This window comes from Protomyctophum bolini (genome assembly GCF_963924005.1).
Source record: "Protomyctophum bolini genome assembly, chromosome: 6".
Taxonomy (NCBI): Eukaryota; Metazoa; Chordata; class Actinopteri; order Myctophiformes; family Myctophidae; genus Protomyctophum; species Protomyctophum bolini.
Window position 1 is genome coordinate 47,324,266 of NC_137867.1, and position 17,450 is coordinate 47,341,715.

At 42.9% G+C, this 17,450-nt stretch overlaps 1 protein-coding gene across 2 annotated transcripts in view; it reads left to right on the top strand.

The window, feature by feature from the left end:
- Positions 1–2,569: 2,569 nt before the first annotated feature.
- The window catches only part of LOC308317103 (transcription factor 7-like 2), a 41,646-nt gene continuing 26,765 nt past the window's right edge, over positions 2,570–17,450 (top strand). For both annotated transcript variants that reach the window (XM_080765902.1, XM_080765903.1), the window contains exons 1-3: positions 2,570–4,070; positions 7,709–7,781; positions 14,387–14,532. In XM_080765902.1, coding sequence (XP_080622028.1) covers positions 3,885–4,070; positions 7,709–7,781; positions 14,387–14,532 — 405 coding nt within the window. In that variant the 5' untranslated portion in view covers positions 2,570–3,884. The remainder of the gene's footprint in view (positions 4,071–7,708; positions 7,782–14,386; positions 14,533–17,450) is intronic.

Here is a 17,450-nt window from a genome sequence, read left to right on the forward strand (position 1 = left end):
GCATATCCACGGATATCACACACACACACACACACACACACACACACACACACACACACACACACACACACACACACACACACACACACACACACACACACACACCCAAACAAACATGTTTAAATTACTCCTAAACATTTTGCCAAACATCACACACTCTCCTATCCTCCTGGTGGAGACCTGTGCCCATGCAGAAGGGCACTTTTTCTAGTTAATTTCTTCTGCATCTCTTAGGGCCCATTTAACCATATAATGCATTTGGATGGCAAAAAAATGGCAGATCTGCAAGTTCAGTGTCTTGAATGAGATGTGCTGTGAGTTTGCATATCTGCTATTTTCCCAACGTGTACGTTGTCATAGCACCCGTTTTAACTGTCAGCCGGTGTCCCACATGTAGATGTCCCTGTGTGTGTGTGTGTGTGTGTGTGTGGAGACTGCAAACTGAAAAGTGTACCTGGCAATCAATTGGGCCCACTGGCAGAGCCTGATTGGTTGAGCCTCAATTGGCTGAGGCAGAGGCTGGAAATTGCACAGGTGAACATTTTTATGTATTATTATACTACTACTACACTCCTTCAAAGGACCACTTTTCAACCTATCTTCATATAATAGGTCCTCACTAATAATCATGATAAAATGGCACACTTTTTCCTACTGCGTCTCATAGGAGGGCTGTTCAGAAACCCGTCCACCAGTGACATCATCGATGGGGAATCCAAGCTAATAGAAACTGCAGGCCTTCTAGTCCTGAAAAGTTGCAATGCGAAAATGGAAGCTATCGTTCTCACGATAATACAAATCTAAACATTTTTGTAAAAAATAAATATCTGCCTAATGGTGATGTTATATTATATGAAGATAGGGTGAAAAGTGGTGAAGTGGTCCTTTAAGAGCACAAAAAGAGAGCAAACTAAACCCCCTCCCCTTCTTGTCTCCCTAGTGTGTAAAAGTGTGATCACAACTTCTATCTCCACTGACTAAATACATACAACTGACCGCAGATCAGTTTGGACTGCTCGCATCAACATATTAAAAGGCATTCCTGTGAGCATGTCCACGCTGATCCCGGGTCAGTGACGCCCCGGGCTGCGCTGTGTCGTCAGGGGCGGACGGTGGGGGCCTGCTGGCTGGGCTGGGGGCTGCCCTCCTCAGCACCGTCTAATGAGCTAGGATGAGCTAGAATAAGGCCTTCAGAATAAAAGTGTACTTAAGTCAAGTGTACTTTATCCTAGCTATCTTATCCTAGCTCACTAGACAGTAAACACTACAGCATGCAGAGGAGAAGTCATAACAGAACCATCTAAACACTACAGCATGCAGAGGAGAAGTCATAACAGAACCATCTAAACACTACAGCATGCAGAGAAGAAGTCATAACAGAACCATCTATCTAAATACTACAGCATGCAGAGGAGAAGTCATAACAGAACCATCTAAACACTACAGCATGCAGAGAAGAAGTCATAACAGAACCATCTATCTAAATACTACAGCATGCAGAGGAGAAGTCATAACAGAACCATCTAAACACTACAGCATGCAGAGGAGAAGTCATAACAGAACCGTCTAAACACTACAACATGCAGAGGAGAAGTCATAACAGAACCATCTAAACACTACAACAACATGCAGAGGAGAAGTCATAACAGAACCATCTAAACACTACAGCATGCAAAGGAGAAGTCATAACAGAACCATCTAAACACTACAGCATGCAGTCATAACAGAACCATCTAAACACTACAACATGCAGAGGAGAAGTCATAACAGAACCATCTAATCACTACAACATGCAGAGGAGAAGTCATAACAGAACCATCTAAACACTACAGCATGCAGTCATAACAGAACCATCTAAACACTACAGCATGCAGTCATAACAGAACCATCTAAACACTACAGCATGCAGTCATAACAGAACCATCTAAACACTACAACATGCAGAGGAGAAGTCATAACAGAACCATCTGCAGAGGAGAAGTCATAACAGAACCATCTAAACACTACAACATGCAGAGGAGAAGTCATGACAGAACGTTTTGCCATCCCTTGAGCGCACATACGCTCTAGAGCCGTTTATATGTCTATGGTTGCTCCCGCAACCCGACTACGGATAAGCGGTTGAAGATGGATGGATGAACTAAATACTAAATACTTTCTGTGTATTGTTGAGTGGTGCAACCACTCCAAGGAACAGCAATGTCCGCGTCCGCCTATGTGACGTTAACCCACCCACCCACCCATGCACCTATGTGACTGTGAGCACCAGTAGGGGCACTGTTGTGCCCCTACTGGTACAGAGAGATAGAGAGAGACAGTGCAGCACTGTTGCCTGCTAATGAGAGAGAGAGAGAGAGAGAGAGAGGAGGGGGGAGAGGGGAGTTGCACCACTCAGTTCACACGGGTGTGATTTTTTTAAATGTTCAAATTAATTAGTCGTTTTTGTGGACTTTAGCGTGCACTTTTATTCTGAAGAGAAGAGCTCGTCCACCGGAAGCCTCATCCTAGCTCACTAGACACTCCTCCTCCTCCTCCCTTTTCCTTGTACTCCACTCAGTGAAACACCAGTGGAATGGTTCAGGTTCCCACGCCTCCAACACACAGCCTTACAATACAGACAAACTTCTCGATTCAGCACAGATTTTTTTTTTGTTTTGTTTTGTGTAACAATGCGGAAGGAAAAACGGACATTTAATATTGTTTTCTGCGACCGTTATTAATTAATGTAAAAAAAGAAGAAGAAGAAGAAGATCATGGATTAAAACAAACGACGGTCGGTGACTGTGTCTGACGATGGAGCAGGGGAGAGAAGAAGTGAATAATAACACGGTCGTTTCTGCTACTACTACCACTACTTTGTCTCGGGGACTCGTCTGGGAGAAGGAGGATTCTTCGCCTCGGCAAACTTTTCTCGGCGGCCGTGTCGTCGCGTGCGCACGAGCAGCGCCGCTCCTCCTCGCGTGAATTCAACGCCGTTTCTTTTCAGTTTAGATAAGGGCTTTTTTTTCTTCTCCCCCTTCTCTTTCTTTTCCTTTTCCTTTTTAAGCTTTCACAGCGAGAGAAAAGAAATGACTATTATTATTACAACAAGGCTACGGGCGGAATGGAGCGTCTTCTCCTCCGGGCCCGCGGTGGAGTAGTAGACTCTTATTACCGTCATTATTACTAGGACTTTTCTTTGTTGCTGTGGCCGCAGAGAGACGCGCTGAGCCGCCGCCACTAGTAGGACCGGACGGGACCGTAAAGGAAGCAAAGCCCCAACCCGGGGCAGCAGACCTCAGGAATCCTCCCCGGCCTGGCGGAGTGGAGTGGAGGAGGGAGCAGCCAGCCAGAGAACACAGCAGAGGGACACACAGAGAGAGAGAGAGAGAGAGAGCCATACTAGTAGCATTGAATGCTATTCTAAAAGTCACTGTTGGCTAGCTAAAAGAAGCTAGCCACCAGGCTAGCTGCTGCTACTACTAGTACTATTATAGTTCCAGCTCAGTTCCTTCCAGCCTTTTAAACCAAGGTCTTTAAAAAAAAGAGTTATTTATCTTTCTCTTTGTCGTCAAGAAGCAAGAACCCCAAAGCCAACACAAGCTGTGCTATAACGCCCAGCTATAACGTGTGTTTTTTTTATAGTTTGTTTTTAGCTTTACATACTTGCTGGAACTCCCCCCACCACCCCCATCCCATAGTGGGTTACCGCAAGGATCTTATATCCCAATATCAACAACAACAACAACACTACTACTACTCTGGACTCTACAGACAGACGGAGCTAATAGTTAGCTCATTGTTTGTTTTTTGTTTTCTCCTTCGTGGAAGAAAAGTGTGAGTTTGTTGTCCGACACGACAGTCAGACAGACGCCGGACAGTCCGACCGACACGGACGGACAGACATGCCTCAGATGAACGGGGGAGGAGGAGATGATCTGGGGGCCAACGACGAGCTGATCTCCTTCAAGGACGAGGGCGAGCAGGAGGAGAAGATCTCGGAGAATGTGTCCGCCGAGCGGGACCTGGACGACGTCAAGTCGTCGCTGGTCAACGAGTCCGAGAACACCTCCAGCTCCGAAGACTCGGAGGTATAATATAATATAATATTAATAACCCTATCACTCTATGTCTGTATGTATGGGACACAAACTGTTACAGTGCAACTTGTACAAAAACACACTTTACAAAACTTTTAACACTTGTGCTTCTCAAACTTTTTTTAACGACAAGCCCCCCCTTCATCTGAAAAGTATTTGGTGCCAGGGAGGGAGGGAGCCCCCCCCCCCCCCCCCCAATACAAGATTTGTTTAAATATTATGTTTCAAAGATATTCCCCCCCCAAAAACAAGATTTTTAGCACATCTACATTAAGCTCACACAAAGCTTTGCTTGTATAGAGATGTAAAAAGGCTGTTAAACTGAATGTTGTGCTAGTGGGGAGTCTGGGGACCCCCCTCAAGGACCCCTGGGGGTCCCCGCCTTACCCCACCTGGAGATTAACCGCGACTACTTGTTCAACTACTTTTTACACATTTCTTTGGGGCATATGTGACAATTTATTATTATTGTTCTAAATGTTGAAAAATGTCTTATTTTTTTTTACCCCAAAATATGGACTAGATAGCAATTTACTTAATTAAATGAACCAATTAAATCATTCATTGACCATTACGCAGAGGTTACTAATCATTGCATTTCTTAGTATGGCATCTTAAGTGATTAGTTTACAGGGAAAGTTTGGTTATTAATTAAACAGCAGTATTTTTACAGGACAAAATGTTTCAGCATGGTCTCTATCTAAGGTTCTCATGGATTTCAAGCAGTGGTTTACCAAAGTGGGGTCCGGGGACCCCCAGGGGTCCTTGAGGGAGTTCCAGGGGGTCCCACCCAGCTAAATGATTAGTTTGGAACCAAATGGACCCTTATAATATGGGTCTGTAACTCTGAGAGTGTACATTTGTAGTACACTCTCAGAGTTAAACTAACATAGATTTTACAATATAAAATTGGGGGTCCCAGAGATAGAAATGTCATTAACCCATTCTGAACGGGAACCCATTTTGGTGTTGGCATCATGTTATGATTTAGCTATTGAAAAATAGCAGATCTACAAGCTCATAGCGCGCCACCGAGTGGCGCGCTACGAGCTTGTAGGTCTGCTATTTTAGAAAAATCGAAGAACGACTGACATTTTTAGAATCTGATCTCAGGTCAGAATGGGTTAATCAGACCAGTGTGTGTCCCGTGGAAACCTCGTATGAATCTGATCTCAGGTCAGAATGGGTTAAATGGAGGTTCGTTTCGTAGACTAATGCACATCAAACTAGGGGGGGTGAAAATGTTTGAAAATCACTCCCAGAGCCGTACAAATCTTCTGTTATGGGGGTCCCTGGCATACTTTTTTCAAATGGGGGGTAAGCAGGCTAATCGGTGTCCATTTTGGGGGTCCTTGACATGAAAAAGTTTGGGAACAACCACAGCTGTAAAGTTCTCAGTCTCTCTATGACTGGTTTCAATCATTTGGATTCCACAGAAGCCAAGCGTGTCTTCTATGGATGGAAGCATGTTGCACAGAGTTAAATGGCTGATCTGCAAGCTCTCAATGCGAGACTGCGACCCATTGAGAGCTTGTAGATGGGTTATTTAAGGTTTAATGGCGTGTTTTGAAGTAGTCAACACTAGCAATATGTTCTTCTGAAGCATCTTCCATAAAGTCTTTAAGAGTCTTGGATGTTTCATAAAAGCAACTGAAAAGCCCCAGTCTGTGATTTCTTCAGCTGGATGGCAGCATGTAGAACAGCAGGAACAATATTACTAAAACATCATAATTGTACATATTGTGTTAATTGTTTAGGAAACCCGCGCTAGGCCATTAGTGTGTGTGTGTCTGTGTGTGTGTGTGTGTGTGTGGTCTCCTTTCAGACTGTGTCACAAATATCACATTAGGACATTTTATTTTAACCCATTTTGATCTGGGAACGATTCTACAATAAATTGTAGAAAAACCCCATGTTTCTATCTCAGTCGTTCTCAAACATTTTCATGTCAAGGACCCCCAAAAATATATGTAATTGGCCACCGACCCCCCCCACCCATCTGAAAATATGTTGTTCCAGGGACCCCCAGAAGCAAAGATTTGAGTTAAGAACTGAAAACGCTGAAAGAATATATTCAAGATTTGCGCCACATTTTCACGATTGTTCAAAAATGGCAGAGTGCCGCGCTACGAGCTTGTAGATCTGCTATTTTTCATTAGCTAAAGTATAACAAGGGGTTCCCGTCCAAGATGGGTTTAATCCATGTAATGACTTTGAGAGTAAGTCACATCTAACGCTTTGAGGAGACGGCAGGACGGTGGGCTTGGCCATACTGTATACATACAACCCGTGAGATGTTATTTTTGCTGTAACCCATGGGTGCTAGCTACTGTACTAAAGCAGTAAGCAGTGTGGTGTCGTGTACTAGTAAGATTCAATTTGGTTATCAGGAAAATCAACGCTTATCAATTTATCGGTGAACCAACTATACCGTTTAAAAAATGTATAACTTTTAATCCTTAATAGCAGATCTACAAGCTTGTATCCTTAATAGCAGATCTACAAGCTTGTTGCGGGCAGCTGTCTCGTAGATCTGCTATTTTCGATATTGTATACAAGTCTAAAATACGACTTAAAAGTAGAGTATCAGTGATTTTTATTTCAAGTGTTAAAAGGCTCTATATTCTGAATTGCTATTAGAGTCAGAGTGTTTATATTCAGTAACACGAGTCTCCAGCTCTTTAGTAAACAGAAAATAAATTATCAGGTCGGGATGCCAGTCTCATCCAATCGGTAGAGAGAACTCGCACAGGATAGTATGAACAAGTGAAATCGGAAAGTGACGAGTTGACGCAAAGAAACGAGCAGACAAAATTGGAAGTGAAACAGGATAGAATTGTCTGAAATTAGCTTTTGGCCAAACCCACCTGTCCTGCAGATGCATTTTTCTGTATATTACAGAGTCGGAGGTGACTGGGAAGGATAACCCCTGTTACTGAACAAACGCATAACAATGATTAGCATCAGAGTGTATCAGACCTGTAACCTTTTAACAAATAAACAGTTTTGTTTTAACCCATTCTGACCTGAGATCACATTCTAAAAATGTTCTTCTACATCCTGACAGTTTTCTGAAAAAGCCTATGTTTCTATGTCAGTCCGTTCTTCGATTTTTCAAAAATAGCAGACCTACAAGCTCATAGCGCGCCACTCGGTGGCGCGCTATGAGCTTGTAGATCTGCTATTTTTCAATAGCTAAAGCATGATAACATAACACCAAAAGGGGTTCCCGCCCCAAAATGGGTTAACCAAATTAATAGAATAGATAATAATAATAGAAAAAACGAATAGAATTCTCACATCACTTCATAGAGGTGCTGGGCTATAGAACATTACAGATAAAAGAACGAATAACCCGAACACTCATCTGCTCCAGATATTAATTTATTGTTGACGACGTTCCGATGCCAATAAAGCTCTTCATGATCTGGTCAAAAAGAAACAGGGTTTTTATTTTGACCAGATGAAGAGCCTTCCTTGGCATCAAAACAACGTCGTCAACAATAACTTTATATCTGGAGCAGATGAGTGTGGCTGCGGGACCGGTTATTCTTTTAATTAAGTGTTATAAACGGATACTTTCTTGGTCTTGAGTTTTGTGTTTTGTTTGTGTTTTTTTCCCCCTGCAGGCAGACAGACGGCCGCAGTTCTCCAGACCTGACCTGGAGAACTATGCCAGACAGAGAGAACTCTTTATAGAAGGTAACAAATCACACTTAAAAAAACCCATTCTGACCCGAGATCAGATTCTAAAAATGTCTTCTCTTTCTCTATATCCTGACAGTTTTCTGAAAAAGCTAAGAAAGAAAGTTACCATGTTTACCCAGGGTAACTGGACTAAGCTCAAGAACTTGTTTACAGCCAGGCCCTGCTCATAGAACATTTCATGGTAGAGGTTCAATGCCTTGTCCAAGGGCACTTCAGCGGTGGTCATTTTAACGTGCCGGTCCGGGGATACGAACTACCTTCCGATATCAAGACCGCTCCGCAAACCGTTCGGCCACCGCTGCCCCTCAAAACCCTAATGAAATAGCAGACCTACAAGCTTGGTGCGCTATGAGCTTGTAGATCTGCTATTTTTCAGTAGCTAAAGCGTAACCTAATAACGCACCAAAAGCGGTTCCCGCCCCAAAATGGGTTTTAAGCTAATGAACCTGAAATGCAGCGTAGGGCGAGTGGTTCTAGTCGTGTCGGGGGCCTTGACGGTGTCTGTAACTCAGAGAGGGTACAAATTGAAACCAAATCGTTCCTCATGGGTCCATTTGGTTCCATTTATACACCTTCAGAGTTATAGGGTTTTTTTTGTTTTTTTTGTTTTTTTTGAACATATGTTTATTGATTTTTCTTTACAACATAGTATTTTCAAAGCAATTATTCACACATATATATTATTTTCCCCCCACACAACCCCATGGCAGCACAAATACTAAACAAAATCTTCGAAGAAACATCCGGAAATGTCCATAAATACAAAAAATAAGAACAAAAACAAAAAAACTCATTACATACAGTTAAACAAACAAATGCACAATGTCCCATCACTGTTCTTTTTCTTTCTTTCCTTTGTCAAGACGTGTACAGACGTCCTGGGCACACCATGGGATAATTCCTAGGATGTCTGGAGACGTCTTGGGCACAAATTGGGTTAACCCATTTAGACCTGAGGACGATTCTACAAATGCCTTCAAATTCACAGACAGTTTTCTGAAAAAAACCCATGTTTCCTAATGTCAGTCGTTCTCAAACATTTTGATGTCAAGGACCCCCAAAAATATATGTAATTGGTCGCCGACCCCCCCAATCTGAAAATGCGTTGTTCCAAGGACCTCCCAGAAGCAAAGATTTGACTTAAAAACGTTCGCTCTGAAAGAATATATATATTCAAAGATTTGCGCCACATTTTTGCGCAATTTTTCAAAAATAGCAGACCTACAAGCTCGTAGCGCGGCACTCGGTGCCGCGCTATGAGCTTGTAGATCTGCTATTTTTCAGTAGCTAAAGCATGACATAATGCTTAAAAAACCCAAAAGGGTGTTCCGGTTCAGAATGGGTTAGAACTAGCGTGAGAAGCAGAACCACTGCACATGATCTAGTGTAGTGGTTGACCACGATATGGCCTCCACGCAGACACGATGTCACTCTCTGCTCTTTGTGTCTTCTGATGGTGCGTTCACACAGGCAGACGCAGCGATGCACAGACGCCTGGTGAGTTAGATAGATAGATAGATAGATAGACTGTGTTCACACAGGCAGACACAGCGATGCACAGACGCCTTGTGAGTTAGATAGATAGATAGATAGATAGACTGTGTTCACACAGGCAGACGCAGCGATGCACAGACGCCTGGTGAGTTAGATAGATAGATAGATAGACTGTGTTCACACAGGCAGACGCAGCGATGCACAGACGCCTTGTGAGTTAGATAGATAGATAGACTGTTCACACAGGCAGACGCAGCGATGCACAGACGCCTGGTGAGTTAGATAGATAGATAGATAGATAGACTACTGTTCACACAGGCAGACGCAACGATGCACAGACGCCTGGTGAGTTAGATAGATAGATAGATAGACTGTGTTCACACAGGCAGACGCAGCGATGCACAGACGCCTGGTGAGTTAGATAGATAGATAGATAGATAGACTGTGTTCACACAGGCAGACGCAGCGATGCACAGACGCCTGGTGAGTTAGATAGATAGATAGATAGACTGTGTTCACACAGGCAGACGCAGCGATGCACAGACGCCTGGTGAGTTAGATAGATAGATAGACTGTGTTCACACAGGCAGACGCAGCGATGCACAGACGCCTTGTGAGTTAGATAGATAGATAGACTGTGTTCACACAGGCAGACGCAGCGATGCACAGACGCCTGGTGAGTTAGATAGATAGACTGTGGTCACACAGGCAGACGCAACGATGCACAGACGCCTGGTGAGTTAGATAGATAGATAGATAGACTGTGGTCACATAGGCAGACGCAACGATGCACAGACGCGTTGTGAGTTAGATAGATAGACTGTGGTCACACAGGCAGACGCAACGATGCACAGACGCGTTGTGAGTTAGATAGATAGACTGTGTTCACACAGGCAGACGCAACGATGCACAGACGCCTTGTGAGTTAGATAGATAGATAGACTGTGTTCACACAGGCAGACGCAGCGATGCACAGACGCCTGGTGAGTTAGATAGTTAGATAGATAGACTGTGGTCACACAGGCAGACGCAACGATGCACAGACGCGTTGTGAGTTAGATAGATAGACTGTGTTCACACAGGCAGACGCAACGATGCACAGACGCCTTGTGAGTTAGATAGATAGATAGACTGTTCACACAGGCAGACACAACGATGCACAGACGCGTTGTGAGTTAGATAGATAGACTGTGGTCACACAGGCAGACACAACGAGTCAAAGACGCGTTGTGAGTTGATTTGGAGCAGCTACCCCCTATCAGGGGTGGGAAACTTTGTGGATGGAGGGCCACTATATTTCCACACTCACTCCAGAGGGGCCACGTTGCATATAACTGTCGTAGCAAAAATAGCCGATCTACAAGCTCAAAATGCGTCGACGCGTTTTGACTTGAGCTTGTAGATCAGCTAATTTAGCTATATTTAAATTGAAATCCTGAATATTTCTTTTCTATTTGTGAATTAGAGTCCTGAAAGTAATTTATTTTTTAAAATTTCAAATGCATTTAGTTATAGTTGTGTTAACTTTATGAACTAAATACAAACACGTTGGACAAACATTTTAATACTAGTAATTAGCCTGAAATCAATAATATATCAGTATTCTGACATTGACCTGTGGGCCACATTAAGTGAAGGTAGGGGTCGCCGCATGTGGCCCCAGTTGTCTATGTATGAGCTAAATTCATGCATCATTCTGTCTTTGCAACGTCATGTCGCTTGGCTTCCATTGAACGAATAAGACTACAATTTACAATGTAGGCCAGTGGCTCCTAAACTTTGTCATGTCAAGGACCCCCAAAATGACATTTTTCATGTAGAAAGCAGAAATGATTACTTTTATTTTATATATTCTTTATCCCACGATTTTGTAACTCATTTTTCACCCCTGTGTCAATCATCTAATGTGATCCTGGGCTCTACACACCCTCCACCAACCTAGTCCCCATATATGGGGGACAAGGGGAGAGCAACGGACTTGAACTCATGCTTCCTTCATGCCTGAGTGTCCAAGTAGCTCCTTTACACCTGACAGGGGGGAGTTTCCCTGGTTGGACGTCGTAGCGTGTGGAAGGAACACGTTATTCCAACCAGTTCCTTTCCCCTCCATCAGGTGCCCCGGCTGGCCAGGGGGAGGCAGTTTAGAGTAGCAGAAATGATTACTATAACTAAAGCTAGCAAAAATAAACTAGAATAAAAAACGGTACAGTAGTACAGTAGTGCATCCCGTGGATGCAGAGGTCGTTGTTTTATTGCGTCCCTTTAACTATAAACCACGTTTTGGGATGCGAAATGCACACGCAAAAATAGCAGATCTACAAGCTCACCGACCGAGTGCCGCGCTACGAGCTTGTAGGTCTGCTATTTTTTTAACCAAAGGAAAGGAAAGTACTATGTTTACCCTGCAGGGTAACTGGACTAAGCTCAAGAACTTGTTTACAGCCAGGCCCTGCTCATAGAACATTTCATGGTAGGGGTTCAATGCCTTGCTCAAGGGCACTTCAGCGGTGGTCATTTTAACGTGCCGGTCCGGGGATACGAACTATAGCGACCTTCCGATATCAAGACCGCTCCGCAAACCGTTCGGCCACCGCTGCCTCAACCACTGATATATTCATTATAGAAACATGAGGTTTTTCCAGATTTCTTTATTTTAAATGGGTTAATCTCCTGAGTCTAAACAAGAGTGTCTGCTGAAATGCCTGCTAAAATTGTATTTTTATTTAATTGTAGACTGATTTCAGTCATCTGCATTCCATAGAAGCTGTCATGTCTTCTGTGGAAGCATGTTGTTGCACACTGTGAAAACTGCCTCTCTACACGTTTGAAGTGGTCAAACAGTTTGACTAACATGTTGTTAGTTTGACTCAAACTATATAATATTGTTCAGAAGCGTCTTCCAGAAAATCTTAGTCTCGGAATATTTCATATAAAAGCAAAGCTTAAAGCCTTAATCTGTGACTTCTTCACCTGATTGGCAGTATGTAGAAGAATAGAACGAACAATATTACTAAAACTTCCTAATGTTACATATTGTGTTCTGCTTGGTGTTAGCATTATGTTATGCTATAGCTATTGAAAAATAGCAGAACTACAAGCTCATCTTACGAGCTTGTTATAGGTCTGCTATTTTTGAAAAATCGAAGAACCACTGACATAGAAACATAGCTTTTTCAGAAAACTGTCAGGATGTAGAAGAACATTTTTAGAATCTGATCTCAGGTCAAAATGGGTTAATGTTACATATTGTGTGTGTGTGTGTGTGTGTGTGGGGGCATGATGAGACTTTTATTTAGCTTTAATGTCTTTGACGGTAAGTTGTACTTTCACATCTAACACAGGTATCTTTCTCCCTCCTCTAGCTTTGAGGAGACAGCAGGATGGTATAAGTTGTACGGTCGGTCACATCTAACACAGGTATCTTTCTCCCCTTCCTCTAGCTTTGAGGAGACAGCAGGATGGTATAAATTGTACGGTCGGTCACATCTAACACAGGTATCTTTCTCCCCTTCCTCTAGCTTTGAGGAGACAGCAGGATGGTATAAATTGTACGGTCGGTCACATCTAACACGTGTATCTTTCTCTCCCTCCTCTATAGCTTTGAGGAGACAGCAGGATGGTATAAGTTGTACGGTCACATCTAACACGTGTATCTTTCTCTCCCTCCTCTATAGCTTTGAGGAGACAGCAGGATGGTATAAGTTGTACGGTCACATCTAACACAGGTATCTTTCTCCCTTCTCTATAGCTTTGAGGAGACAGCAGGATGGTATAAGTTGTACAGTCACATCTAACACAGGTATCTTTCTCCCTTCTCTATAGCTTTGAGGAGACAGCAGGATGGTATAAGTTGTACAGTCACATCTAACACGTGTATCTTTCTCTCCCTCCTCTATAGCTTTGAGGAGACAGCAGGATGGTATAAGTTGTACAGTCACATCTAACACGTGTATCTTTCTCTCCCTCCTCTATAGCTTTGAGGAGACAGCAGGATGGTATAAGTTGTACGGTCGGTCACATCTAACACAGGTATCTTTCTCCCCTTCCTCTAGCTTTGAGGAGACAGCAGGATGGTATAAGTTGTACGGTCACATCTAACACGTGTATCTTTCTCTCCCTCCTCTATAGCTTTGAGGAGACAGCAGGATGGTATAAGTTGTACAGTCACATCTAACACGTGTATCTTTCTCTCCCTCCTCTATAGCTTTGAGGAGACAGCAGGATGGTATAAGTTGTACGGTCACATCTAACACGTGTATCTTTCTCTCCCTCCTCTATAGTTTTGAGGAGACAGCAGGATGGTATAAGTTGTACGGTCACATCTAACACGTGTATCTCTCTCCCTCCTCTAGCTTTGAGGAGACAGCAGGATGGTATAAGTTGTACAGTCACATCTAACACAGGTATCTTTCTCTCCCTCCTCTCTAGCTTTGAGGAGACAGCAGGATGGTATAAGTTGTACAGTCACATCTAACACGTGTATCTTTCTCTCCCTCCTCTATAGCTTTGAGGAGACAGCAGGATGGTATAAGTTGTACAGTCACATCTAACACAGGTATCTTTCTCCCTCCTCTATAGCTTTGAGGAGACAGCAGGATGGTATAAGTTGTACAGTCACATCTAACACGTGTATCTTTCTCCCTCCTCTATAGCTTTGAGGAGACAGCAGGATGGTATAAGTTGTACAGTCACATCTAACACGCGTATCTTTTCTCCCTCCTCTATAGCTTTGAGGAGACAGCAGGATGGTATAAGTTGTACAGTCACATCTAACACGCGTATCTTTTCTCCCTCCTCTATAGCTTTGAGGAGACAGCAGGATGGTATAAGTTGTACAGTCACATCTAACACGCGTATCTTTTCTCCCTCCTCTCTAGCTTTGAGGAGACAGCAGGATGGTATAAGTTGTACAGTCACATCTAACACGTGTATCTCTCTCCCTCCTCCTCTAGCTTTGAGGAGACAGCAGGATGGTATAAGTTGTACGGTCACATCTAACACGTGTATCTCTCTCCCTCCTCTATAGCTTTGAGGAGACAGCAGGATGGTATAAGTTGTACAGTCACATCTAACACAGGTATCTTTCTCTCCCTCCTCCTCTATAGCTTTGAGGAGACAGCAGGATGGCGGGCTGTTCAAGCCCTCTCCCTACGCCGGCTACCCTTTCCTCATGATCCCAGATCTGGCCAACCTCAGTAACCTCGGCAGCCCCTACCTCTCCAACGGAGCCCTGTCACCCAGCGCCAGATCGGTGAGGCACGCACGCATGCAACGCACACGCACCGCATGCACGCAACGCACGCACGCACACAACGCAACGCACACACACGCACCGCATGCACGCAACACACGCACGCACGCAAGCCAGCAACACAACGCACACACTCACTCACGCACGCACACAGGTTAGGCTGGTGCACTGATTTATCAGCATACGTACCATATCGATACCGTGTTGGCGGTCAGCGGTGTATGTCTGTCATTCACTGATGCCAGGAGTCGATGTAGTCGATCAATTATTTCATAAATCTATATGCTTGAATTTGTACTCATTATATATAGATAGTGTGTGCAGCATAAGGGCTGAAAGAGTTTAAAACTCATTATTTTATAACGATTCATTTGTTTCCTTGGCACAGAAAGGTAGAATGAATTAAGGACAGAAACAAACGCTGATCAGCCAAATTGCTATTTTAAAACATCGATATTATTATTGGCCCAGAATTTCCCTAATTCGTCTCGATCTTGAAAGGCAAATGCAAGCATATGTTTCTCTCTTTTTCTTTGGTCTTGTATACAGTACATGAAATGTGCACAAACATAACATACTATAATCGTTGACCGTAGGAATATTAGTCTTCTCCGACGGGTGGCTGGCATCTCCCTTAGAGATGGGGTGAGAAGCGGTTGAAGATGGATGGATCATGGATGGATGTTGTTTTGCCCCCTGCAGTGAGTGCTGATTGTGGCCTGTTGTTGTTGTGGGCAGTCGGGCAGGCCAACATGGTACCTACGGTCACTACGGTGGTTCCCATCTTTGCTCTTTGCTGGTTTTTCTTTTCCACATGCAGAGACTGTTTTTGGACAGCAACTTTTGATTTTAGTTTTTTAGTCACAGTTCTTGAATACTTTTCATTTAGTTTTAGTCACAATGTTTTGGTGTCAAGTCTAGTTTTCAGTCGACTAAATGTCATAACATTTTTTTTAATGTATTTCGGCGGGCCTTGATGCCATTGTTGTAATAGTCTGCGACACGTTGTGAGCTTGTAGATCGGCTATTTTCAGCATTCAACTAATTGTAAAATGAGTTATGCTGGATCTCTTGTCCACTATAGTCCCTTCCTAACATTTTAGTCTAGTTTTTATTTGACGAAATTGTCAGTACATTTGGTCTTAGCCCCAGAAGCAAATAGATTTGAGTTAAAAACGTTCGCTGTGAAAGTACCTATTCAATCTATTTTTCAATAGCTAAAAGTGTAACATCGCGCGATTAAAAACACCAAAAGGAGTTTCTGTCCTGAATGGGTTAAAGCGTGAACTATTTGTGTTCACATTGATAAACACTCAACACTGTCTGACTTGATAGACGGCAACAGGCTGAGGCTGCCTGGCCGTCGTTTCATTCATTGTGTGGTGGATATTGTGTGACACACGGGGCAAAATAATACCCCATGTGTGTAGATGTGTGTGTAGACTGTGGTGGATATTGTGTGACACACAGGGCAAAATATTACCCCGTGTGTGTGTAGTAGACTGTGTGGTGGATATTGTGTGACACACAGGGCAACTTTGACAGGAAAAGAATCGCTCACCGTATAGAAAAAGAAGTAAAACTTCTAGACTGAGACTTAAAAAAATATATTTTCTTTTATTTTATGATGCTGTGCTCATGGTGCTCTGTGCTCTGGTGCAATTAAAAAGCAAACGTCTCGGTCCTCAGATCAGATAGCACTGACGAAGGTCTGAGGACCGAAACGTTTGCTTTTTAATTGCACCATGAGCACAGAGCACCATGAGCACAGCATGATAAAATAAAGTCTCAGTCTAAGGAGTTTTACTTATTTTTCTATACGGTGAGCGAGTCTTTTCCTGTCAAAGTTCCCCTTATGTTTCTGAGACCACCGCTACCGTAGTCAAGTTTGAAGAGAAAAAGGACGAAGAAAGGTGCAACAGTTTTCTCAGTGCTTCAGTGACACACAGGGCAAAATAATACCCCGTGTGTGTGTAGACTGTAGACTGTGTGGTGGATATTGTGTGATATTGTGTTTGTAGACTTCTTGGACGCACGTCAGTCTGTCGGAGATTAAAATAGGGTGCATTTCCCATCCCAAAACACAGTTTATAGTTAACCCATTTAGGACTGACGTCGAAATAAAAAAACAAGTCTTCTGAAAGAAAGTATATTTAAAGATTTGTGCCGCATTTTCACTTACTTTTCAAAAATAGCAGACCTCTGCTATTTTTCAATGGCTAAAGTATAACAAAATGCAGTATTTGAGTAACCTAATAGGTTTAATAAAAATCACACCCGTGTGAAGTGAGGGAACCCCTACTGGTGTTTTGAGCATTGCGTTATACTTTGGCTGTTGACAAATAGCTCGTAGCTTGTAAATCTGCTATTTTTGAAAAATCGTAAAATATGTTGGTGGATATCATTGAATATATATTCTTTCAGAGCGAACCTTTTTAACTCAAATCGAGCGACTGACATAGAAGACATTTTTAGAATCTGATCTCGGGTCAGAATGAAAACTGTCAGGATGTATAAAAGACATTTTCAGAATCTGATCTCAGGTCAGAATGGAAAACTGTCAGGATGTATAGAAGACATTTTTTAGAATCTGATCTCAGGTCAGAATGGAAAACTGTCAGGATGTATAGAAGACATTTTTAGAATCTGATCTCAGGTCAGAATGGAAAACTGTCAGGATGTATAGAAGACATTTTTAGAATCTGCTCTCGGGTCAGAATGAAAAACTGTCGGGATGTATAGAAGACATTTTTAGAATCTGATCTCAGGTCAGAATGGAAAACTGTCGGGATGTATAGAAGAACATTTATAGAATCTGATCTCAGGTCAGAATGGAAAACTGTCGGGATGTATAGAAGAACATTTTTAGAATCTGATCTCAGGTCAGAATGAAAACTGTCAGGATGTATAGAAGACAT